The sequence below is a fragment of the Prionailurus viverrinus genome, chromosome D4 (genome assembly GCF_022837055.1).
Source record: "Prionailurus viverrinus isolate Anna chromosome D4, UM_Priviv_1.0, whole genome shotgun sequence".
NCBI lineage: Eukaryota > Metazoa > Chordata > Mammalia > Carnivora > Felidae > Prionailurus > Prionailurus viverrinus.
This window is the reverse complement of record NC_062573.1, coordinates 91,763,780-91,785,527: the sequence shown is the minus strand read 5'-3', so window position 1 is coordinate 91,785,527 and position 21,748 is coordinate 91,763,780. Positions and strand designations below refer to the sequence as shown.

At 60.6% G+C, this 21,748-nt stretch overlaps 1 protein-coding gene across 2 annotated transcripts in view; it reads left to right on the top strand.

Annotated features, from left to right (window-relative positions):
* The window catches only part of SARDH (sarcosine dehydrogenase), a 60,676-nt gene that overhangs the window by 6,574 nt on the left and 32,354 nt on the right, over window positions 1–21,748 (top strand). For both annotated transcript variants that reach the window (XM_047829396.1, XM_047829395.1), the window contains 9 exons: window positions 190–313; window positions 518–618; window positions 7,539–7,643; window positions 8,783–8,912; window positions 11,370–11,456; window positions 11,761–11,851; window positions 15,121–15,262; window positions 18,284–18,367; window positions 20,111–20,224. In XM_047829396.1, the coding sequence (XP_047685352.1) occupies window positions 190–313; window positions 518–618; window positions 7,539–7,643; window positions 8,783–8,912; window positions 11,370–11,456; window positions 11,761–11,851; window positions 15,121–15,262; window positions 18,284–18,367; window positions 20,111–20,224 (978 nt within the window). The remainder of the gene's footprint in view (window positions 1–189; window positions 314–517; window positions 619–7,538; window positions 7,644–8,782; window positions 8,913–11,369; window positions 11,457–11,760; window positions 11,852–15,120; window positions 15,263–18,283; window positions 18,368–20,110; window positions 20,225–21,748) is intronic.

Here is a 21,748-nt window from a genome sequence, read left to right as displayed (position 1 = left end):
AAGAGCCCCGGGTCTGGGATCAAGTTCCCCAAGTCAAGGAGCTCCTGGGGCTGGTTTCCAGCGCCATGGTCTCCCCACTTCCCCGACGGTGCCCCAGGTCCCGTCCAGGCGAGGCGGGGGGACATCAGGGGTCATCAGCACCCTCGGGGAGTCCTGCATGGCTCTGGAAGCAGCCCCTCTCGCTCCCAGGTCATCGAGAACTGCCCCGTGACCGGCATCCGTGTGCGGACCGACGACTTCGGGGTGCGGCGGGTCGCAGCCGTGGAGACAGAGCACGGCTCCATCCAGACGCCCTGCGTGGTCAATTGTGCAGGTGAGCAGGACTGTTCCCTGGCTCTCGGGTGGCCACGCTGGCTGCTCCCTCAGCCGGGCCTTTCTCTGGGGGGGCGGGGAGGGGCCTGGGTGTGACGTAGAGGAATCGCCCCGGGACAGAGGTGCCTGCACAGGCGCCCCACCCCACCTGGCCGGCCGCCCCTCCAGGCACAGCAGTGCTGACCTATCCCTGCTCTGCCCGCAGGAGTGTGGGCCAGCGCTGTGGGCCGGATGGCCGGAGTCAAGGTCCCGCTGGTGGCCATGCACCATGCCTACGTCGTCACCGAGCGCATTGAGGGGATCCAGGTACATAGACTGTGGGAGGCGCAGGGACCTGGCTCTGAGCCCTAGCACTTGGCAGGTGGCTCGCCACCCTGAGCCTCAGCCGCCTCACCTGTGAAATGGGCATCATAACCCGGGTGTTTGGGGTGGGGTGACGGTTAAGTGAAGTAGCCCGGGTGTGACCCTGCTGGTGCTGACTCCCTTGACCCTCGGGGCACAGCTCCGCACTGACGCCCAAGGTTGTCCTGCCTGGTGCAGTCAGTCAGTGCTTTGCCATGTTCTGTGCCCCAGGTACCTCTTCGGGGGACCCCCGTGGATCTGCGTCCCCCAGATATGCCCCGGGTGCCAGTCCTGGCACGGATTCCCCACCCTCAGGTCCCCCCCAAGGGAGACCCCTCCACCCCTCCAGCCCTCCAGCCTTCTAGCCCTCCAGCCCTCCCCCCTTCTTCAACTCTCCCTCCCTCCACCCCTCCCTCCAGCCCTCCAACCTCCAGCACTCCTCCCTCAAGCCATCCATCCTACCCCTCCACCCCACCCCCCTCCCTGCGCCCCTCTCCCTCCCCCCCTCCCCCCTCCCTTCACCCCTCCCTCCCTCCACCCCTCCACTCCTCCCCCTCCCTTCGCCCCTCCCTCCTTTCACCCCTCCACCCCTCCCTCACTCCCTCCCTCCACCCCTCCACCCTTCCCTCCACCCCTTCCTCCCTCCCTCCCTCATCATCCACCTGTTTATTAACCCATTTACCTCCCATTCCACGTAACCCTCCCTCCTTCACCCTGCTCACACCCTGCAAACATCGCTGCGTCTCAGGCCCTATCCTAGAAACCAGGGCTGTGACGTGACGGAGAGAAGGACCCAGTTCTTGTCTGGGTGAAGCTGAGGGGAGGTACGGACAGGCAAAGGAGCAAATTCGGAGCAGGCTGATGGGGGCGCAATGGCAGTGGTGGGCAGGGCTCTGAGGAGGCCGGCACGGGGCTTCTTCCGGGACTCCCAGCCCAGGGAGGGAGTGCAGGAAGAGGGCAGGAGGAGGGTGGTGGTGGGAGAGTGGGAGGTGGGACCCCGCAAAGAGGGTCTTGGGAGCCTCCTCCCTGCCCTGGAAGACCCTGGCTTCCCTCGTCAGTGGCTGGCTGCTAGGTGGCCTCCCCACCACTCCTGCCCCTGCTCCTGCTTTGTGGATGAGTTTAATGTGATCCCGCCGAGGCCTCCAAAGGGCTGCTCTGTGCCACGTGCTCCCTGATTCTGTGGGGAGGGCTCCCCGGGTGGCCACCAGGGGTCGCCCTCAGGCCACCGTGGGCTCAGACCACAGCTGGGGAAAGCTGGGGACAGCCTGTGGGCAGGACAGGGGCTGTGTCCCGGGGAGGGATCACTCTCCTTGGGTGGCCACAGGGCTGTGCTACCCTGGGCACCCCTGAGGGTCTGACCCAGGCCTGAGTCCAGGCCAAGCACTGCCCCCAGCTCCTCTGTGACCTGGCGCCTTCCCTCTCTGGGCCTGGTGTCTGTGGCTCACAAACAGAGTGCCCAGTGCTCTCTGCTGGTCTGGCTTTTCCCCCAACCTCTGCCCGCTTCTGCAGAAGCTATTCTGCTCGGGCACCGAGCGATGGGAAAGCCCAGGCTCGGGGGCTGCATTTCAGCCCCCAATAACGCAGCCAGGAAAGTCATAGTGCTGGGTGGGCCTCAGTTTCCTTTTCTGCAAAACGAGCGATAACCGTATGGACGGCACAGGGCTGCGTGAGGTGAAGGGCCAAACACGGTGCTTGGCCTGTAGCCGGTGGTGAGGATGACGATGTCCAGGACCAAGGGGGCACAGAGGGGTCTGGCCAGCTGGTGCTTCAGAGGAAGAGATTAGGGACAGCTGGAACGATCCGGAAGGCTTCCCAGAGGAAGTGGCCAACAGGTTTTGGATGGATGGGGGGCAGGAGAAATAATGCAAGGGAGTGGGCTGAGGTCCGGAGGTAGGGACATCAGTGGGACAGGGTCATAGCTGTGGGCGGGGGGGCTCCTGCGTGGAGATGGCAGTGAGAGTGCCCAGAGGACGCCTTGGGGCTGAACTGAGCATGCGCTGGGCACTCAAGGCAGCTCAGTGTGCTGGGGCCAGGAGCTGGGGACACTGATCCTGCTGGAGCAAAAGTCTGGGACTTCCCTGGCCACCAGGTGTCCCCACTGTCCTGCTCTATGGAGCTCCAGAGTTTCTGTTCCGCTTGTAGAGTTGTAGTGACAATGGAAGTAATGACATGATGATTACTGTTTCCGAAGTGCTCCGTTACGGAGAACTTCTTACACGTTCTTGACAACAGTCCTTCGACTGTTGTCTTCGACAATAGCCCTCCTAGTTGTCCAGCTTACTAGGAGACTGGAGTGGGAGGGAGGGGCATCCACCAGGTTATCCCTTTTGGTCTCTGCGTGGAGACAGGGCAGAGGAGTCCCACATCCTGTGCCCGTCTCCAGGGTACGTGGTCCGTGAGGGAAGGCAGCTCCTCTAGAGCCAAAGAGCAGCAGGGGACGTGGCGTCTCCTGACTCTTGGTCAGTTTCTAAAATGATTTTGGTTTGCTTTTGGTGAAATGAGTAGTCAGTGTTTGCAATATAATGACCATGTAAATATTGTTAACTCCTGAGCAAAATAGCGTCTGACTTTTGTGTTTCCTGGAGTTATTGTTTTCCGGATGCTCAGTTTTCTATGTAACTGTCACTAATTCTATCTATCTATCTATCTATCTATCTATCTATCATCTATCTATCTACCTATCAACATTACATTCATCCCCCCAAACCCCATACCCATTTTCGGTCACTCCCCATTTCCCACCCAACCCTCAGTCTTAGATAATCACTAATCTGATTTCTATCTCTATGGATTTTCCTATTCTGGACATTTAATAAAATGAAATCATACCATATATGACCTTTTGCGTTTGACTTCTTTCACTCAGTATGACATTTTCAAAGTTCATCCATGTAGTGCATATATCAGAATTTCATTCCTTTTAATGGCTGACTAATACTCTATCCTAGACCACCTTTTATTTGTCCAGTCATCTGTTGATGGACATTTGAGTTTCCACTTTTTGGCTGTTATGAATAATGCTGCTATGAACATTCATGTACATGTTTTTGTGTTGACATATGTGTTCATTTCTCTTGAGTAGATATCATGGAGTGGAATTGCTGAGTCACATAGTAACTCTATGCTTAACTGTTTGAGGAACTGTCAGATTGTTTTCAAAGCACATGCACTGTTTTACGTTCCCACGCACAGTGGGTGAGGGTTGTGACTTCTCCAAGTCCTCGCCGCCACTGGTGATTCTCGCTCTTTGATCCCAGCCACCCTAGTGGGTGTGAGGTGGGATCTCACTGGGGTTTCGAGCTGCATTTCCCTACTGGCTAATGATGGTGAGCGTCTTCCCATGTGCTTACTGGCCATTCGTGCATCTTCTTTGGAGAAATGTCTATTCAGACACCTTGCTCATTTAAATTGGGTTACTGGTCTTTGTATTGAGTTATAAGAGTTCCTGTTATATGCTGGGTACAAGTCTCTTATCAGATTTATGCCTTCCAGATACTTCCTCCCATTCTGTGGGTTGTCTTTTCCCTTTCTTGATGGTGTTGTTGGCAGCACAAAAGGGCTTGATTTTGGTGAAATCCAGCTTACGGATTGTTTCTTTTGTTGCTTGTGCTTCTGGGGTCATATTTCAGAAGTCATTTCCTAACCCAAGACCACAAAGACTTACTCCCATGTTTTCTTCTACGAATTGTATAGTTTAGCTCTTACTCTTAGGTCTAGGACCCACTTTGACTACGGTTCGTGTATGGTGTGAGGTAGGGGCCCAGCCTCCTTCTCTGCGTGTGGCTGTCCAGCTGCACGGGCACCACGTGTTGACGACCGTGGCTTCCTCCTCACGTGGCCTTGGCATCCTTGTGGAAAAGCAGTGACCATAAACGTGCGGGTTTATTTCTGGACTCTCAACCCCATTCCAGTGATCTATATGCGTATCCTTGTGTTAGTGTCTTGATTACAATGGTTTTGTAGTGAGTTTTGAAATCAGGAAGCGTGAGTCTCCCAGCTTGGTCCTTCTTTTTCAAGATGGTTTTAACTATTCTGGGTCCCTTGCATTTCCATATGAATTTTAGGATCAGTTTGTCAATTTCTGCCAAGAAGCCCGCTGCGATTTTAACGGCGATCGTGTTGAATCTGGATCCGTTTGGAGAGCACATCATCTTAGCAATATCAAGTCTTCGTTTTGTAAACATGGGATGTCTTTCCACTCATTCAGGCCTTCTTTAATTTCTTTCAAAAATATTGCTGAGTTTTCAGAGTACAAGTTTTGCACTTCTTTTGTTAAATTTATTGGTAAGTATTGTTAAATCCTTTTTGATGACGTAGGTGGAATTATTTTCTTAATTTCATTTTTTTTTTTTTGCTCATCATTAGTGAAGTGAAGAAATATAATAATTTTTGTCTGTTATGCATTGATCTTGTCTCCTGCCACCTTATTGAACTATTTTGTTAGTTGTAACAGTTTTTTAGTGGGTTCCTTAGGGGTTTCTATACGTAAGATCACGTCATCTGCAACAAGAAAGTTTTGCTCCTTCTTCCAATGTTAATGCCTCTCATTATTTTTTCTTGTCTAATTGCTGCCTCAGCTAGAACCTCCGATATGATGCTGAGTAGAAGTGGTGAGGTAGACATCCTATCGTTGGGCTAACCTTAAAGGAAGAGCTGAAAATAAGTATGTTTTAGCTGTGGGTGTGTCTTAGATACCCTTTGTCAGGAAGTTCCCTCCTATTTCTAGATTGCTGAGTGTTTTTGTCATGAAGGGTGTTGGAAATCCTTTTTCTGCATCTATTGAAATGATTGGTTTTCATCCTTTAGTCTGTTGCTATGGTGTATCACAAGGATTTCTTTTCAGATGTCAAGCCAACCTTGCATTCCTGGGATAACCCCCATTAGGTCATGGCATACACTCCTCTCGTATGCTGCTGGGTTCAGTTGGCTGGTATTTTGTTGAGGTTATTTGCATGTATGTTCGTAACTGTCACATTTCCACCCCCCCCCCCAACATTTCAACATGTCTGTCAATTAGCTCTCAATAGTATGTTCTGCACAACTCGTGCACTCCAGAGAAATCACATATGGTCTCTATGTCCCATTCTCCCCACCCCAGAGGAAGCCTTCTGCTGTTCTGAGTGGCTCTTTTCTGGGCTGCCTGCCTCTTGGCCTCTGCTCGGCTCTGACCCTGGGGCCTCTTCTAGTTGGATCCTTGGTGTGCATGCACTCTGGTTGCTTACTGAGAAGGGGCACAGGGGAAGTAAAATGTTTTTGTGTTCATCCATGTCTGAAATAATCCTTATTCTTTCCAGACACTTGATTGAGGGATTGATGGGGTCTAGAATTCTCCATCTAAAATTGTCTGTGGATGGGGCACCTGGGTGGCTCTGTCGGTTGGGCATCCGACTTCAGCTCAGGTCATGATCTCGCGGTCCGTGAGTTCGAGCCCCGCGTCAGGCTCTGAGCTGATGGCTCAGAGCCTGGAGCCTGCTTCAGATTCTGTGTCTCCCTCCTCTCTGCCCCTCCCCCATTCATGCTCTGTCTCTCTCTGTCTCAAAAATAAATAAATGTTTAAAAAAAATTAAAAATAAGTAAATAAATAAAAAATAAATAAATAAAATAAAATTGTCTGTGGAATTTTGGAGACTCTGCTCCAGGTCCTTCAGCCTCCAGGATGCTATTCCCATGTTTCACCCCAGCGTGCCTCGGTGCCGGCCTGTCCGTTCATGGGGCGTGATAGGACTCCTTTAAATTTTTTTTTTCAACGTTTATTTATTTTTGGGACAGAGAGAGACAGAGCATGAACGGGGGAGGGGCAGAGAGAGAGGGAGACACAGAATCGGAAACAGGCTCCAGGCTCTGAGCCATCAGCCCAGAGCCCGACGCAGGGCTCAAACTCACGGACTGCGAGATCGTGACCTGGCTGAAGTCGGATGCTTAACCGACTGCGCCACCCAGGCGCCCCATGATAGGACTCCTTTAATACGGAGATTCATGATGTTCAATCTGAGAAGTTGTCCAGGTTCATTGCTCCGATGTTCCTCTACTCCATTTCCTCTCTTTGTCTTTCTGGAACCCCCGGTAAGGTGGATGTTGGACCTTTAGGTGATTTCCTTATTTTTTCCTTTCCTGATTTCCATTTCTTCATCTTGCTTAGCTTCCTGTACGGAAGATGGTCTTATCCAACCCACCTGTTGCATTTTTCATTTTGATGATCATCTCCTGTTTCGAGACCTCTTTCTTGATCTGGGATTGTACCTTTTCCATGGCACCTTATTTCACAGACCCAGTCTTGTCGCAGCTCCGAAGTTCCCGGTTTCGCTTTTAAGTCCACAGGCCGACTGGAAGTTTGGAGAGGGAGGGCATCTCACAGGGGGTGAGGGTGAGCCATCCTTTTTGGCGAGCGGCCCTGGTGTCAGCGTCTGGAGCCTTCCACGGGCCACTTCGTGTCTCCACAGTAGGGTCCCCGGGCTGCTGTCGAGGGGGAACAAGAGCCCACTCCTCACCACCCCGAACCTGGAGACTCACTTCTCCAGCCCGTGGGGCTGTCCCCAGGCCGGGCCTTAGCTGGGGAGGACGGAGGGGATCTGGGCCCACTGCTTTGAAGAGACCCTGGGCTGTCTTCCCGTTCACACACATTCTCTTTGTCTCCCACTCACACAGGGGCACACGCATCCACACATTCTCACATTCACACGTGTGTGCACGCACACCATGCAGTCTGCCCATCGGCCCCTGCGGAGGGAGCTGGGTTGCCACAAGCTGGGTCTCTACTGATTGGAGGGGATGGAGGGTGGCACTGGCCCGACTTGTGCAGTCTCCCCGGCCCCCAACCCGAGCTGGGGCGTGGCCTCCACTCCGCACCCTGGCTGACCCTGAGGCCTCTCTGCTCTGCCTTCCAGAACATGCCGAACGTCCGCGACCACGATGCCTCTGTCTACCTCCGCCTCCAAGGAGATGCCTTGTCTGTGGGGGGCTACGAGACCAACCCCATCTTCTGGGAGGAGGTAAGACACAGAGGGATCGGGGAGGGGGGTGGTTCAGGGCTGCGTCTCAGTGTGGAGAAGACTTCCTGCAGGAAGCCCACCTTCCTGAAGCTCCTCGGGTGCACACCTGAGAAATGGCAGGTCCCTGGGCCCCAGAAGGGCCAACTCGGTTTTCTCTGAACGTGGCACACAGGTAGACCCAGACCTGGGGCAGGGAGAGGGCTGGTCTCAAACAGCAGTACTTACAGGCTGTGGAGATGTCAAATCACAGCTTTGGAAGACGACAAAAACGTTAAAACCCTGTGTCCACAGCAAACAACCCTGAGCCCGTACCCACGGCAGTGGCGTCTGTCCGGGCCCCGCGGCTCTCCCGGCAGCTTCTGGGGCTGCATGGAAGTCGGGCGGCCCCCTCGGCCCCCTCGAGCACGCCTGGGCCGCCCCCGCTCCTGGGTTCATGCAGACATCAAATGATTAAGTGACAACCTTGGGTCAGATTCTGTTTTACTTCCTGGGGACAGAGGGAGAGCAGCACGAAAGCCCCTGTCCCAGGGTGCCTGTGTTTGGCTGGGGAGACCCACAGTAAACAGACAAGCAGCGGTGACCTGTGGTGAAGGAAGCCAGCGGGTTGGGAACAAGCCTCGTAAGAGTGGAGGCCTATCCTTTGTGCCGTGGTCAGGCAGGGCCCCCCGAGGAGGTGACATCAGAGCAGAGCCCCCCTGGAGAGAGCACGGTCGGTGAGGAGCTGCCTCAGACCAGGGGTGAAGGCCCCGAGGTCTGGCCAAGCTTGTCCTTGAACTGAAGGAAGGTCAGCGTGGCCGTGGGCCAGTGGTGGACGGGGGCGGGGCCTGCCCTTGTAGGCCTCGGTGGGCCACAGAGTCACGGGGAGCCACAGGGCTGCTGGAGAGCAAGAGAGGGCATGGTCTGACTTAGGAGAAGGTCGAAGGAGGGTAGGATGGCAGGGTGACCAGGTGGAGGCCATTGCAAGAGTCCAGCGCAGAGCTGGGAGGCCTGGGCCAGCACGGGGGAAGGGAGGGGATGGGCCCCACTGATGGGTTGGTGCAGGAGACCTGAGGGGCCCAGCCCTGTCACCCCCCCCTAACCCAGGGGAGACTGGCCAGGCTCGGCTCCCACTGGGCGGCTCCCCCCACCCGCCTCCCCAGGTGTCAGACAAGTTTGCCTTTGGCCTCTTTGACCTGGACTGGGACGTGTTCACCCAGCACATCGAAGGTGCCATCAACCGCGTCCCAGTGCTGGAGAAGACGGGGGTGAAGTCCACAGTCTGTGGCCCGGGTGAGTGAGGAGGCTGGAAGCAAGGGCAGGCATGCTGGGTCCTTCTGCCTGAGACCGAGGCTGGCCTGTGTCGGGCACGGACCTGGGCCATCCCTGCCGCGAGCAGGACAGACACGACACCCCTGTTGCCGTCCCAGCAGAAGCACTGGGACTCCACTGGGTGTCTCCCCCACCCCCCGCTTTCTTCCTGGCACACACAGGGTCCCTTTAATCTTCAGTCAAGGCAAAAACACGGCTAGGGCCGGCCTTGCCCCATATCAGGCCTGGGGAGATAGGTTGGGAAAGACACAGTGTTGTCCAAAGGGGAAACTTTGTGTCTGAGGCTCCGGGTGCCTCAGTGTCCTCGTCTGTGAAATGGGTGACAGCGTACCTACTCAGCAGGAGTGGAGCAAGGAGGAGAAGCCACATGTGAGGTGCGGGGCACGGCCCGGACCAGCAGACTGCCGTCAGCCCTGAAGGGAAGGGGTTAGCCGGAGGCCGGAGAGTAACGGGTCATCCACAGCCATCCAGGGGGTGAGGGGCCGGCCAGGACAGGAGAGGGGAAGGTTCTGATGCCCAGGGGCCTGTGGCCTGCCGGGGGGAGGGGGGCCAGCCCTCTCCGCCCGGTGCCCCTGGAGCCGCTTGAATCTGTTGGGCTCGTGAGGCGGCCCAGCCGCGGTGGGCAGGATGGACGTGCCCCTGAGTGCAGGGCGTGGGCAGGGGGCCGAAGGCTCGCTGCCCTTCCCCCCACAGCTTCCCCGGGCTTGCGTGGGGCTGGCAATGAGAAGCACAGGCCTGAAACGATCCCAGGGGCCCGAGTCACCCGGGAACATCCTCTGTTTAATTAGACTGGGGAGTCATTGCTCCCAGGGAGCCCTATCTGGGGGGAGGGGATGTGTGTGTGAAGACATCTTGTGTCTGGCTTCCGGCCTGTGGGGGAGGGCTCGCGGGGAACAGAGCGCTTCCCCTTGCCAGGGAGGACGAGGGCGGTCAGTGGTCTTTGGCTTCCAGAACAGAACTGGGAAGTCCCAGGCCCCCTTGACTCCGGGGCATCCGGGGGCGGGCAGAGCTCCCATTCCGGGTCCCAGGGGTCCCGGCCAAGGTGGGGGCCCCTGTCTGTGCTGCCCAAACATCCCATCATTCTGCATCCATCCCCAAGTTGCTCGGTCGTGAGTCATTGGCTGAACATTCAAGAGACTCTCGTCCCCCCCCACGAAGCTCTCTCCTCAGATGCCCCGTGAGGTTGTCCTCACCTTCCTGTCCGCCTGGAAACATCCCCAGCCCTCCCGAAGCGCTCCCCGGGTGGGTGACCCAGCCACACCGCTGTCACCCTCGCCCTCGCCGCCCCTGTGCCCCCTGCCACCGCCAGACCCCCCCCCTCCTCCTCCAGGGCCCGGGAAGCTCCCGACCTTCCTCACACGGGGTCGCGTCCGTCCCCATCCCGCGCGGGACAGACCCGCGCAGAGGTTGAGAACTCCGGCTGGGGGTCAGGCAGCCCTGAGCCGGCTCCTGGCTCCCTGCTTCACTGGCAGGGTGACCCAGTTTCCGCATCTGTACCATAGTGACCATGGTGCCTACCAGAAGGGTCACTCACACCGCCCCTCCTCCCGTCGTCATTTCTTCCCAGACATTCTCTGTTTTGCTTATTTGCGTATTTACCGTCCCCTCTCGTCAGCTGCCTGAGGGGTGGGAGCGGTCATGGTCGGAGCCGAGCCCTGGGTACATTCCGGGGGGCGGCAAGTACTTGTAGATGGACTGACTCACGGCCCTGTGAGGTCAGTGCCACGGTCCCCGTTTTGCAGATGAGGACACTGAGGCTCAGAGAGGTGAAGTGACTCGGCCAGGGCCACAGGGCTACGAAAGGGTAAAGCAGGGTTCAAGCCCAGGATTGTGGCCACAAAGCTCAGCCCTTTATAACGATTTCCCAAGGGTCCCTTGCCCTCCGTGCTCTGGGTTCCGCCTGTGACACACCTTCGGCCAACAGAGCAGAAGCCCCCGTCCCTCTCCCGGAGAACTTGGGGTCAGCCCTTCATTCAGGGACATTTATCGAACACCTGCTGTTTGCTGGGCCCCATGCTAGCCCTTGGGACACAGTACTGAGTGGAGCCCGTCCCTGCCCTCATGTACTCGGGGTCCAGTGGGCAAGAATGACCAGCAGTGACGCGGCAGGAGGGTGGCGCCCTGTGACGGGGGCTTGAGGGAAAGGCCCCTCCTCAGCAGGAGGCAAACCTGGATGCTGCAAAGCAGAACCCGGTCCCAGCAGGGTGGTTCTGGCAGTAAATGCTGAGGAGCTCGGGAGCGTGGCAGGAGCAGTCAGGGAGGCCCCCTGGAGGAAGTGGCGTTGAGCGGAGTGGTGAGGATGGGGAAAGTCTGGGTGAAGGGGCAGCGGCAGACCCCGCTCCAATCACTGCCCTCTCGGGAGACCCCGCCCCGGGTGCATATGGCCCGGGGAGAGCTTCAGGCCCCCCTCCCTTTCAGAGTCCTTCACACCTGACCACAAGCCCCTGATGGGGGAGGCACCTGAACTCCGAGGGTTCTTCCTGGGCTGCGGTTTCAACAGTGCAGGTGCGTGTGAGAGGCTCCTCCTTGACACCCACCACCCTGATCTTAAAGCTCCCCCAGGCAAAAAAAAAAAAAAAAAAGGTTCCCCAGGCAGAGTGTGGGGGGCTCAGGAGCACAGCGGCCCCTGGCAGGGGTGAGGGCAGAGGAGGGCCGCAGGGAGGGGTGAGGTCCTGTTAGCAGCAGTACAGCACCCCAGGTGTGAGATCCAGGGTTCGGGGGGTGATGCTGGCTGTGGACACGGAAGGGGCATGATATTGGGGTGGGGGCTCCGGGGCGGACGGCAGACCTCTGGCCCTACTCCTTCTAGGAATGATGCTGGGCGGCGGCTGTGGGCAGGAGCTGGCCCACTGGATCGTCCACGGGCGCCCAGAGAAGGACATGTACAGCTATGACATCAGGCGAGTGTGCACCAGAGACCGTGGGCGGGGCGGCTGCTTACCGGTACCCTGGGATTAGGTAGAGCCGGGTATATAGCGAGGGCTATTTAGAAAGGAGCCTTCTCTGAAATCCAGAGGGCTTCTTGGAAGAGGCGCCAGTAAGGGAAGAAGGGGGAGAAGGCTGCCAGCAGGGGCGGTTCTGCAGGTACCCGGGGTTTGGCAGATTCACGGCCCTTGACAGTTTCCGGGATTTCTTGTCCCAGTGTCCTCCTCGACCCGCCGGGTGGCTCCAGGATCAGCAGCGGGATCGCCTCATCCCATTTGGCAGATGGGGAGACTGAGGCCTGGGGAGCAGGAGGGACCCCACGCGTTGCCCAGGGAGTGAGGCTGAGTTGGGTGGTTATGATCAGTGCGTGTGCAGCAGCTGGGAGTCAGACGGCCCCGAGCCCAGATGCCAGCTGAACGTACACGTCCAAGGTGGCGGGAATACATCAGACCCGGTGCCCAGCGCTCTCCTCACCGTAGCCCTGGGTAATGACGCGCGTGCTGCTAATGTCGGGGGCAGCCAGGGCGTCTGTGTAGGCACAACTCTCTGCGTCATGTCTGCAAGGAAACGCTAGACAAGTCTGAGCCAGGGTGGGGGCGGGGGGGCGCTGTCGTCAGAGCAGGGCGAGGGGGTCCTGGTCTCCATCACCCTCTGCAGGCGGGGCGAAGGCACTCACTCCCAGGCAGGGTCCGGAGGGTGGGTGTTGGTGGGGCCGGGGTGTCGTGCAGGGGACAGTCGAGGCGACGGCTTGGAGGGGCGCCCCTCTGGGCAAGCAGCCCGTTCCGTTACTGCTCCTGGCAGACAGCCTCCCTGGGGAGACCCCAGCTGCCCGGGGTCGGGGGGGGTGCTGGGGTGCTGGTTCCGCTCAGCATGCCCCCTGCTCCTCTGCTAACCTCACCCCTTCCTGGCCTGATGAAGACATTACACTCGCTGGGGAGGGGGGGGGATGTCTGGCCCCCACAGAGGCAGACAGACAGACACTGAGATTCCCCCACGGCCACCCCCTCCACGGCGCCTGGCACAGCTCTGCTCTGTGGCTGCCTCCGAGCCCGTCTGGGGCTGCGCCCACGCGCTCCCAAGAGAGGAATGTTCCAGAAATGATAGCTTCAAGGGGCCTCGGGGATGGGCCGGTCCAAGTCCCTCCTGCTACAAACGGCGAGAAGAGGCACCGATGCGGGAGGCCGCTTGTCTGAAGTCGCCCAGTGCGGGCGCCAGAGCGGGCAGGGACACAGCGCCTCGCCTCCCTTGGGGGGCGAGGGCTCCGGCACAGGAACAGACCGCCGCGTCAGGGCTCACCCCAGGCCTCGGCGGGCGGCCTCCCGGTGCCACAGCGTCCACGGCTGCAGAACGGGGCTGGCATGCCTGCCCCCCTCCTGGGCTGGGGGAGGCCTGGCGGGGAGGGGGTGCACGGTCCTGGATTCGGCAGGAAGCCCCGAGGCTGCCTGTGAAACCCCTGCCCGGTTAGGAACGGGTCTGGGGTTAGGAACGGGTCTGGGCCTCCCGTCGTCAGCTGCCTTGCCTGGCAGGAGTGTTTTGCGGGCTGGTTCGTGGCGGGGAGGCTGGGCCTGGGCGTCACAGGCTGGGAGGCAGATGGTATGGTGGGGGGAGGGGGGGTGGGGAGCCCCTACGAGCTGGCGCCTGGGGGGGGCAGAGGGGGGGCAGTGAACTAGCCCACTCACCCTTGTGGCTCAGGCAGAGGGTTTCCCCATCTGTGAAATGGGGGTGATGACTCACCTCTCGGTGGAGCGCATCTGGGACTCGCTTGTATGCGTCCCGGTGCCTGGCACGGGCAGGGTCTGGGGTGTAGGCCGGGACTGATAGTGAAAGCCCTTGGGTCCGAGTAACCGGGAGGAGGCGTCATCGTTTGAGCGCTGAGGGTGGCCGGACCCTAGCCCCGGCTTGGGCCCCCTGCTCACAGGAGGAGTGCCGGAGCCAGCCTGCGTGGCCACAGGGAGGGGCCCATTCCCCTGCCGATCCCTGGTCGTGCTCTGGCTGAGCTCGAGCCCACGCCCCTGCCATGCACACGTGTGCACAGACGTGAGCCGAGGCGGCAGTCCTGGGCGACGGGGAACCTGCCGGAGGGGCCGCCGTGGAGGGGCCGTGTCTGTGCCTGCAGGGATCACCCGGCCCCGCCCCAGATCCAGCTTCCTCTTTTGTCCTGGGGGCGTGAGGAAGGACATCCAGGACTCCCTCTTCCCACTTCCCGCTCCCCACCCCCAGCCAGGACTCTCAAAGCAGCGAGGAAGGTCGCCAGTCCGGTCCTGGGAGAACCATGCCAGCTCCTGGTGACTGGGGCTGAATCTGACCAGAGTGGCCATCAGCCTCCTAGCCCCCTTCCTGCCCGCCTCAGCCCCTGCAAAGCCGGCCAGGCATTTCCAAACCCCGCACCCCAGCATGCTTCTCCTTCAGGAACTCCCTAGACCCCTTGGCCTGGCTCCGTGGCTCCCTCCCCTGCCCTGCAGCTCGTCCCAGAAGCTCCTGGCTCAGTGCAGGCTGGATCTCCCCTCGCTCCTCGCTCCTCGGCAGCCCCTCGTGTGCAAATGAGTCAAACCAGGGGGCGGCAGGCGTGAGGCCGCACTGAAGATTGAGACAGGTTCTCGCACACAGCACTCATCCCTGGGCCGACAGCAGGAAGGGGCCCTTGGACGATCGCAGCGACTCTCGATAATATCCATAAGGATAAACTCACATCCGTAGCCCTGCCTCCCTGCCCCCATCAGAACATGGTGCTCGCTAGAACTGTGTGCAAACTGAGAGTCAATTAGCCCCGGTGAGGCTCCGACAGGCGTCACGGAGGATGGAACGTGGATGGGGAGGAGGGCCGGGAGGGCGCGTGAGATGCCAGCGGGTGGACAGTGAGGGAAGGGACGGATGGGGAGGCTGGTCTGGGGGTCTGAGAGGTGGGTTTGTGTGTGGGAGGGGCCGGGGGCCGTGACCCAGGTGGGCCAGCAGCTACGCGGTCGGCTCGGGCAGCCGGGGCCGTCGGAGGACAAGCTGTTGGGTGTCTCCAGCGGCTGGCTGGAGGAGAGGCCATGTGACCCGGGGGGCGGGGGGCGGTGTCGCAGTGAGGAGGCCTAGCTGCCCAAGGCTCCAGGGCGGGAGACTAGAGCCCGGACCCCCTCCCGAACCCATGCCCCAGGGAGGACTCTGGTGGAGGGATGAGGGTCCGGTTTGGCCCCGGGTCCTTGGCCGGCCCTTCCCTCACAGCCCCCGAGGCAGTGACCGGCCCCTCCGCCCGCCACAGGCGCTTCCATCACCTGCTCACCGACCACCGCCGCTGGATCCGCGAGCGCAGCCACGAGTCCTACGCCAAGAACTACTCTGTTGTGTTCCCCCACGACGAGCCCCTGGCGGGGCGCAACATGAGGACAGACCCCCTGCACGAGGTACCACACCCCGACGAGCGGCCACTCTCGGGGAGTCCGGGGCACTGGGGCGACGGAAAGGCGTGCTCTGGGCCGGGTGAGGTGACGCGGTGGCTCGGCCATTCCCAGCTCTCACCAACGGAGCGTGCTCGGAGCGCACACCCCGGCATCTTCCCTAACTGCCGACGGCGGACGTGGGGGGCGGGGGCACCGGCCGGTGTGTGCGGTCACCCATCGGGGACGGGAACCGACAGAGAGCAGCATAGCCCCAGAGACATGCGTCCTGCGCGTGGGGCCTGCTTGGGATGCCTTTCCTCCCCGGCAAGCTTCTACTCGTATGACGAAACCCACAGTCAGGTGCCCCCCCCCGCCCCCGGAGCCCAGCCTTGGCACTCTCCCAAGCCCCTGACGGTCCCCTTCCTCGTGCTCCCAACCCACCTCCGTGTCCCCTCTCCCACCCCCATCTTGTGCTGCAAGCTGTGCTCATCTAGGGCCCCGGGAGCAGGAGCTGTGCCCTAGTCTTTCTGGTTCTGAGCACTGAGCACAGAGCCTGACTTTTAATACGTGTTCAGGAGTGTTTGTTGAATGGAGGCAGGCAGGCTCATGGAGCAGACAGCTCTGAAGCTGAATAAAGGAACCTCCTTCGTCTGGGACTCCAGCACCTGGACCCCAGAGGGACCTGGTGTCCATTGCCCTGCCCCTCAGCCGAGCTTAGTGGGCCAGCTGGGATCTCGGGCCACGGTGACCCCCGGCTCCCCTCTGCCGTCCCGGGTCACCCCGTCCCGACAGCCCCAGAGCTTCCCCGGCAAACACAGGGGCTGCCTGACTTGCACTGGAAGGAGATGGGCTCAGAAGCGCCCACCTCTTGTCCGCACTGTCAGCCCTGCTCGCGACACCTCCCCCAGCCACGGCCGGTTTTATTAGAGGTGACTACGCCCCTATTTTCCCTCCCTGGGAAGGTGACCTCCTCCTCGATCCACGGAACCCCATCACTCATGCCAGGGGATTTTCTTGCGTTGAGAACTGCCCCTGTGCTGCCCCCTGGGGTGTCCGAGGAGGACATTTCTTGGTGCCACCGTTGGCAGTGTCCTCTTGGCCACTGCTCTGCCCGCTCAGGGTGTGGGTGGGTCCTCGGGAGGCAGCGGGATACAGCCCGTCGGAGGCCGCGGGCACCTGCGCACTTGCCTGCCTCTGCCAGACCCAGCTTCCGAGGCTGCTCGGCCCGGGGCTCTGGGCCCTCCTGCCAGTCCGACAAGGCTGCCCGTGGCCACGGGACCCTTCCAAACTTGAGGGCAGAGATGATCATTTTTCCCCAACCTGAACTCACAAAGAAATCTGCCATTATGTCACTTAATTGTGTCCGTGTGATATTGTGACTTATGATAAGAAATAGGAATTCAGTCTTCGTCCAGTCTGTTTCTGGCACAGAGTTCCCCCAACCCTTGGAATTTCCTAAATGGCGAGGGCCACAAAGACGGAGAGGCCGGAGGTGGCCTCAGTCACCAGCGGCCACCGAGGCAATCAACCGTGCCCGTATCACGGAGCCTCCATAAAAACCCAAAAGGAGGGGCTCAGAGAGCTTCCGGGTTGGTGAGCACAGGGAGGTTTGTGCACAGTGGCACCTGGAGGGGCACGGAAGCCACACGCCCTTTCCCCACACCTGGGGCTACTTTCCTCTTGCATCTGGCTGGCCCTGAGCTATAACCTTCTAGAAACACCAGCCATGCAGTGGGTAAAACGTTTCTCTGAGTCTTGTGAGCGGCTCGGGCAAATGCATCCAGCCCGAGGAGGGGGCCTGCTCTATAGCCGGTCGGTCACCAGTCTAGGTAACCTGGAGGGACTCGAGTAGGAGACGGGGGCAGCCTTGTGGGACCGAGTCCCCAGCCTGGGGAATCTGATGCCGTCCTCGGGGAGACAGTGTCAGAGTTGAGTTGGCTTCTGGGACATTCTGCCGGGGTCGGAGAATTGCTTGCTGCTGTGTGGCAGGTCCCCACACGCGTGCGCGTGCAGACTGGGCCCAGGAAACGAACTCAGTCCGTTATGTTTTCGTATTGCGCTAAAGCACACAGCACATAAAACTTGCCATTTTAGCCATTTTTAAAGCCTACGATTCAGGGAGATGAAGTACATTCACGGTCCTGTGCGACCCTCACCACTCTCTGGTGCCAGAACATTTTCATCACCCCGAAAGGAAACCCTGTGCCCACGAAGCAGTGATCCCTCATTCTCCCCAGCCTAGAAAGGCCACTGATCTGTTTTCTGTCCGGGGATTCGCCTCCTCTGGGCGCTTGATGTAAGCGGGTCGTGAAGGGTCACGAGAGAAGATCACACGCGTGTTGTGTTTGAGGCTGGTCTGAGGTGCGGCACCCGTCGGAGCTCGGTTGCGTTTTAAGGCCCAGTCTCACTCCACCGTGTGGGTCCACCAGGCGTGTTCATCTGTTTTCATCAGTCGTGGGCACTGTTGCTTCCAGCTGCCGGCGGCTGTGAACTTGGGTGTGCAGAGACCTGCTTCCTCCCTGTTCTCTCAGGGGTGCACCTGCGGGAGGGATCGCCGGGTCTCGTGCTGGGTCAGCCTGCTCCCGCTGGAACAATAGCACAGACCGGGGGTGCGGGGGGGAGAAGCCATAAGAAATTCCTTGCTCCCAGGTCTGGACGCTGAGCGGCTCCAGCTGGGGCCCCCTCCCTAGCTGTCTGGAAGCCTGCCTTCTCCCTGGGTCCCCTGGGTCCCCCTGTCCTGGGATCAGGGCCCCACCCCATGACCTCATTCCTCCCTAATCGCCTCTTTGAAGGCCTCACCTCCATATTCATTCACACTGGGGGCCTTAGGGCTATCAAGCAGGAATTTGAGGCTGGGGGTGGGGCTCTGGGGTAGGAGTTGCAGCCTGGGCTTGGGTCCTGGCTCCGAGCCTCAGGACCTCTTTGCCCTCTGCTCCTTGGGGTGTATCCCCTTGGGGGGAATCGGTCACTCACTGCCCTGCATGGCGGGAGGCGGGGGGGTGTCTGGCCGGGCCTGAAGGGTGCTGGTTCCCCACCCCTACCCAGGAACTACTGGCCCGAGGCTGCGTGTTCCAGGAGCGACAGGGCTGGGAGCGGCCGGGATGGTTCACCCCGAAAGGCACAGCTCCGGTGAGTGGCCACCCGGGCCTAGCCCACCCCCACTCCCGTCCACACCACCCGAGGCGGGGCCCGCGGAGCGGGTGAGTCACCTTGCGGGCGGGAATGCTGAGCCCCCTGTAGATGTGCCCGTGAGCACGGGGCCCGTCCTCTGCAGATGTCCCCAGGGCCGTCACTCACCGCCCACAGCAGCCAGGCCTTCCAAGGCCCAGATAAGCCCGGGGCCCCCGGGAAAGCTGGTGTTCCACAGTGAGGGGGCCGAGCGCAAGACTCCCCCGCCGTGCCGGAGAAATTAGCACATCTTCCCATAATTTTGCTCATATATTTTTGGCAAATGCCACTGTTATTTTATGTTAGTAGGAGCATTTAGCACAAAATTATGCATTCCGTGTTGGTTTGTAACTTGGGATTTCACAGCCTCCCGGCCTCTGGGTGCCCTCCTGGGGGCTCCCCAACTCCCCCAGTGCCTCCCACGGGCCCAGGTTGTCAGAGAAGAACCCAACCAGCCTGCTTGTGAAACTCGTGGGCTGGGGTCCCCTGAGCGGGGGGGGGGGGGGGGGACAGAATTTGATCCGGTTTTATGCAAATTAAAACCCCTCTTCTGCTGCTGTAATTTACCAGTCCCCTTCCAGGGCAACCACCTCCCATCTCCATAGCAACTCACGGCCCAAGGCGGGTCCCAGGGCATCGTTAGGCAAGAGTGGGCTCTCTAAGACCACCAGGGGGAGCAGCCTGTCCCCAGGAGGCTGAGAGGCTGGAGCCACCAGGACAGGGTGGGGCTCGAACGGCCCCCTGCAAAGCCCTCCGTGTCCCAGCTGGCCTCTCCCAGGAAGCCCCTGGCCCCTGGGTGAGGAGGGGACCCTGGATCAGGGATCGGGAACATTCCCTTGGTCCGGAGATGGGCAGGCTCTGTGCCCTCTCACCTGTGAAAAGAGGCTGGGCAAGTCTGGCCGTGCTGGGGAGGGACAGTTGACTGGCTCCCTCAGTAGGGGCAGGGCTGGGGAAGGGCCCAGTGGCATGTGGGCATCTCAGAGCCGCTGACAGAGGGCAGGGCAGGCCACGGCCAGTGGCGGTCGAGGAGCCAGCCTCTGGGGCCCACGTGCCGCAAGGCCTGTGCCAGGCCTGTGACATCAGGCGAGTTTTCATCTCTCTGCCTCAGTTTCTCGCCTGTAGAAAGGATCTCCCTGCCTAGAAGCTCGAGGCACCCGGAGCAGGGCTCGGTCCTGACTGCCATGACAGTGCCGTCCGGCCCCCAGCTCCGTCACCCTCTTCCTCAGAGAGCTGGTTCCGGGGTCTCATCCCGCTGCCTCAGCCTTGAGTTGAAAGCCCTGACGGTGGCCCAGGGGTCCCAGGTGACCCGCCCGTCTCTCCCCAGCCCCAGCACACCCCACTTTTTCTCCATCCTTCTGGGCCCCAACGGACGCAGCCCAGCCTCCCCACCGGCCCTCGGCCGCACCACCACCACCACGGCAGTTAGGGTGTTATTTGTGCAAGGGTTTGTGGGCTGCCTGAACCCCTTCGCCGCCCCCCAGGCCGTGCCCCCCGCACAGCCCTCCCGAGGGCGGCCGGGTGAGGCCAGATCTGCCCCGCCTTCGCCGCTGCGGGACCCGGCTCCCTGCCCGCCAAGCCGTGTGCGTGCGCGTGTGCGCCCTTGTGAACATGTGCGTGCGTGTGCGAGTGTAGGGCGGGGGCGGAGGGAAGGAAGGACCAGGAGGAGGGAGGAAGGGGCCCAGTGACGAGCGTGTCTCCTCCCAGGTCCTGCGGTACGACTACTATGGGGCATATGGGAACCGGATGCACGAGGACCACGCCTACGGCCGGCTGCTGGGGGACGAGTACACGTTCGACTTCCCGCCCCACCACGATGTGGTCAGTGGCTGAGTCCCCCCACCCCCCATCCCCGATGGAGGAGAAAGTCGGGCTCCCGGTAGGGCTGACCCCCGGGGGCCCTCCGAGAGTCCTGCCAGAGGTTCTGTGGACTGCGTCCAGTTCACCCCCCGTTTCGGGCTGACTCGGTTTTGAGGAGCAAGCCGGTGACGTCTTCCTCTCTGCCCCCCTCTGTGCCGAGGCCTCGCCACGGGCGGTGGGGGCTGGGGCTGGCTGCGTGGCCGCAGGCCAGGGGCCGCCCCTCTCTGGGCCTCCTTCCCTCCTGCCCTGGATCTGTTCTGAGGCTCCTGTGACAGGCGTGAGTGACGAGCTCTTCCTTAGGGGCTGCTGTCGGTGGCTCTCTCGCAGAGTAGATTCAGGACACACAGACCCAAGACGGGCCCCTCCAGAGGACGAGCAGGAGGTCTGGGGTCTGGGGTCTGCTCGCTGCCCCTCTGGCTCCAGAAGTGGGCAGATGAGGCTGGTCAGAGCCCCGGCCGGGCTGCCTGGGCCCGACTCCCGCCGGGTGGGGGTGACGAGGCCTGGGGCCGGGCTGCCCCCCGCAGTCTGCACCGGGCAGAGGTGCTCTTGGGGGCAGCTTCGGCAGAAAGAGCGACGCCAGCCTCCACGCTGAGCGGCCCCGCCGTTTTGCAAAGGGGTCGCCCAGCAGAACGGGGCTGAGCCGTGGCCTCGTGGCTGCCCCAAGAGAGCGAGAGAGGCCTCAGCTGCCCCCTGATGTGGGTGCCCAGCCCGGGGCCGCCTGGGAAGCACTGTCTCGGGGAAAAAGGCAGCCGGCCAGCTTCCTGGGTGTACGGCCTGTGAGGTCACCCAGGGCCTGGCTCAGAGGGGCCCTGAGTGGGGCTTAATGCTCCGCTGTCGCCACCTTGAAACTCTTCAGACTTTAGGAACCGGGGCCCGCGGTTTCATTTTGCACCAGGCCTCACAAATTCTGCAGCCGGTCCCCAAGGGAAAGAAACAGTCCCTCCTGTGCTTTCCCCCAAAGCTGGCTCTGGTGGTAAAGGCACTGGGGGAGGGGCTTGGGCGGCGGAAGCAGGAGGCACGTGCGTCCCCAGGCTCCGGGGTCCCTGGCACCGCCTCGAGTCTGGCACCTCGGCTCCCGCGGCTCCCAGGGCCTGCAGGACGTCTGGCCCTCGGGGACGTGGGAGCCCGGAGGGGATGCCAACTTGGCTTGGTGGCTTCATCCAGCCTCCGCAAACGCGCCTGAACAGTCCCAAAGCATGAAACACACACTTGTTCTCAGCATTGGCAGCCTCCCCAGCCCGGGGAGACGGGGAGACGAGAGTCAGCCCGGAGACCGTGTCGGGTTTTGCTCTGCGGCCCCAGTGTCGGGGAAGGTCCTGCAGCGCCTGACGGGTCGCGGGAGCCCCACAGAGGACAGCGGTGTCTGCAGGGCGGTGGGGTCGCGGCATCTGGGGCTCCGGCGGGGTGCCAGCTCCCCCGGGGAAGCCCGACTGGGGCCTTGGCCGGTTTCCCCGGTGGAAATGCTCTCACCGCTCACACCGATGC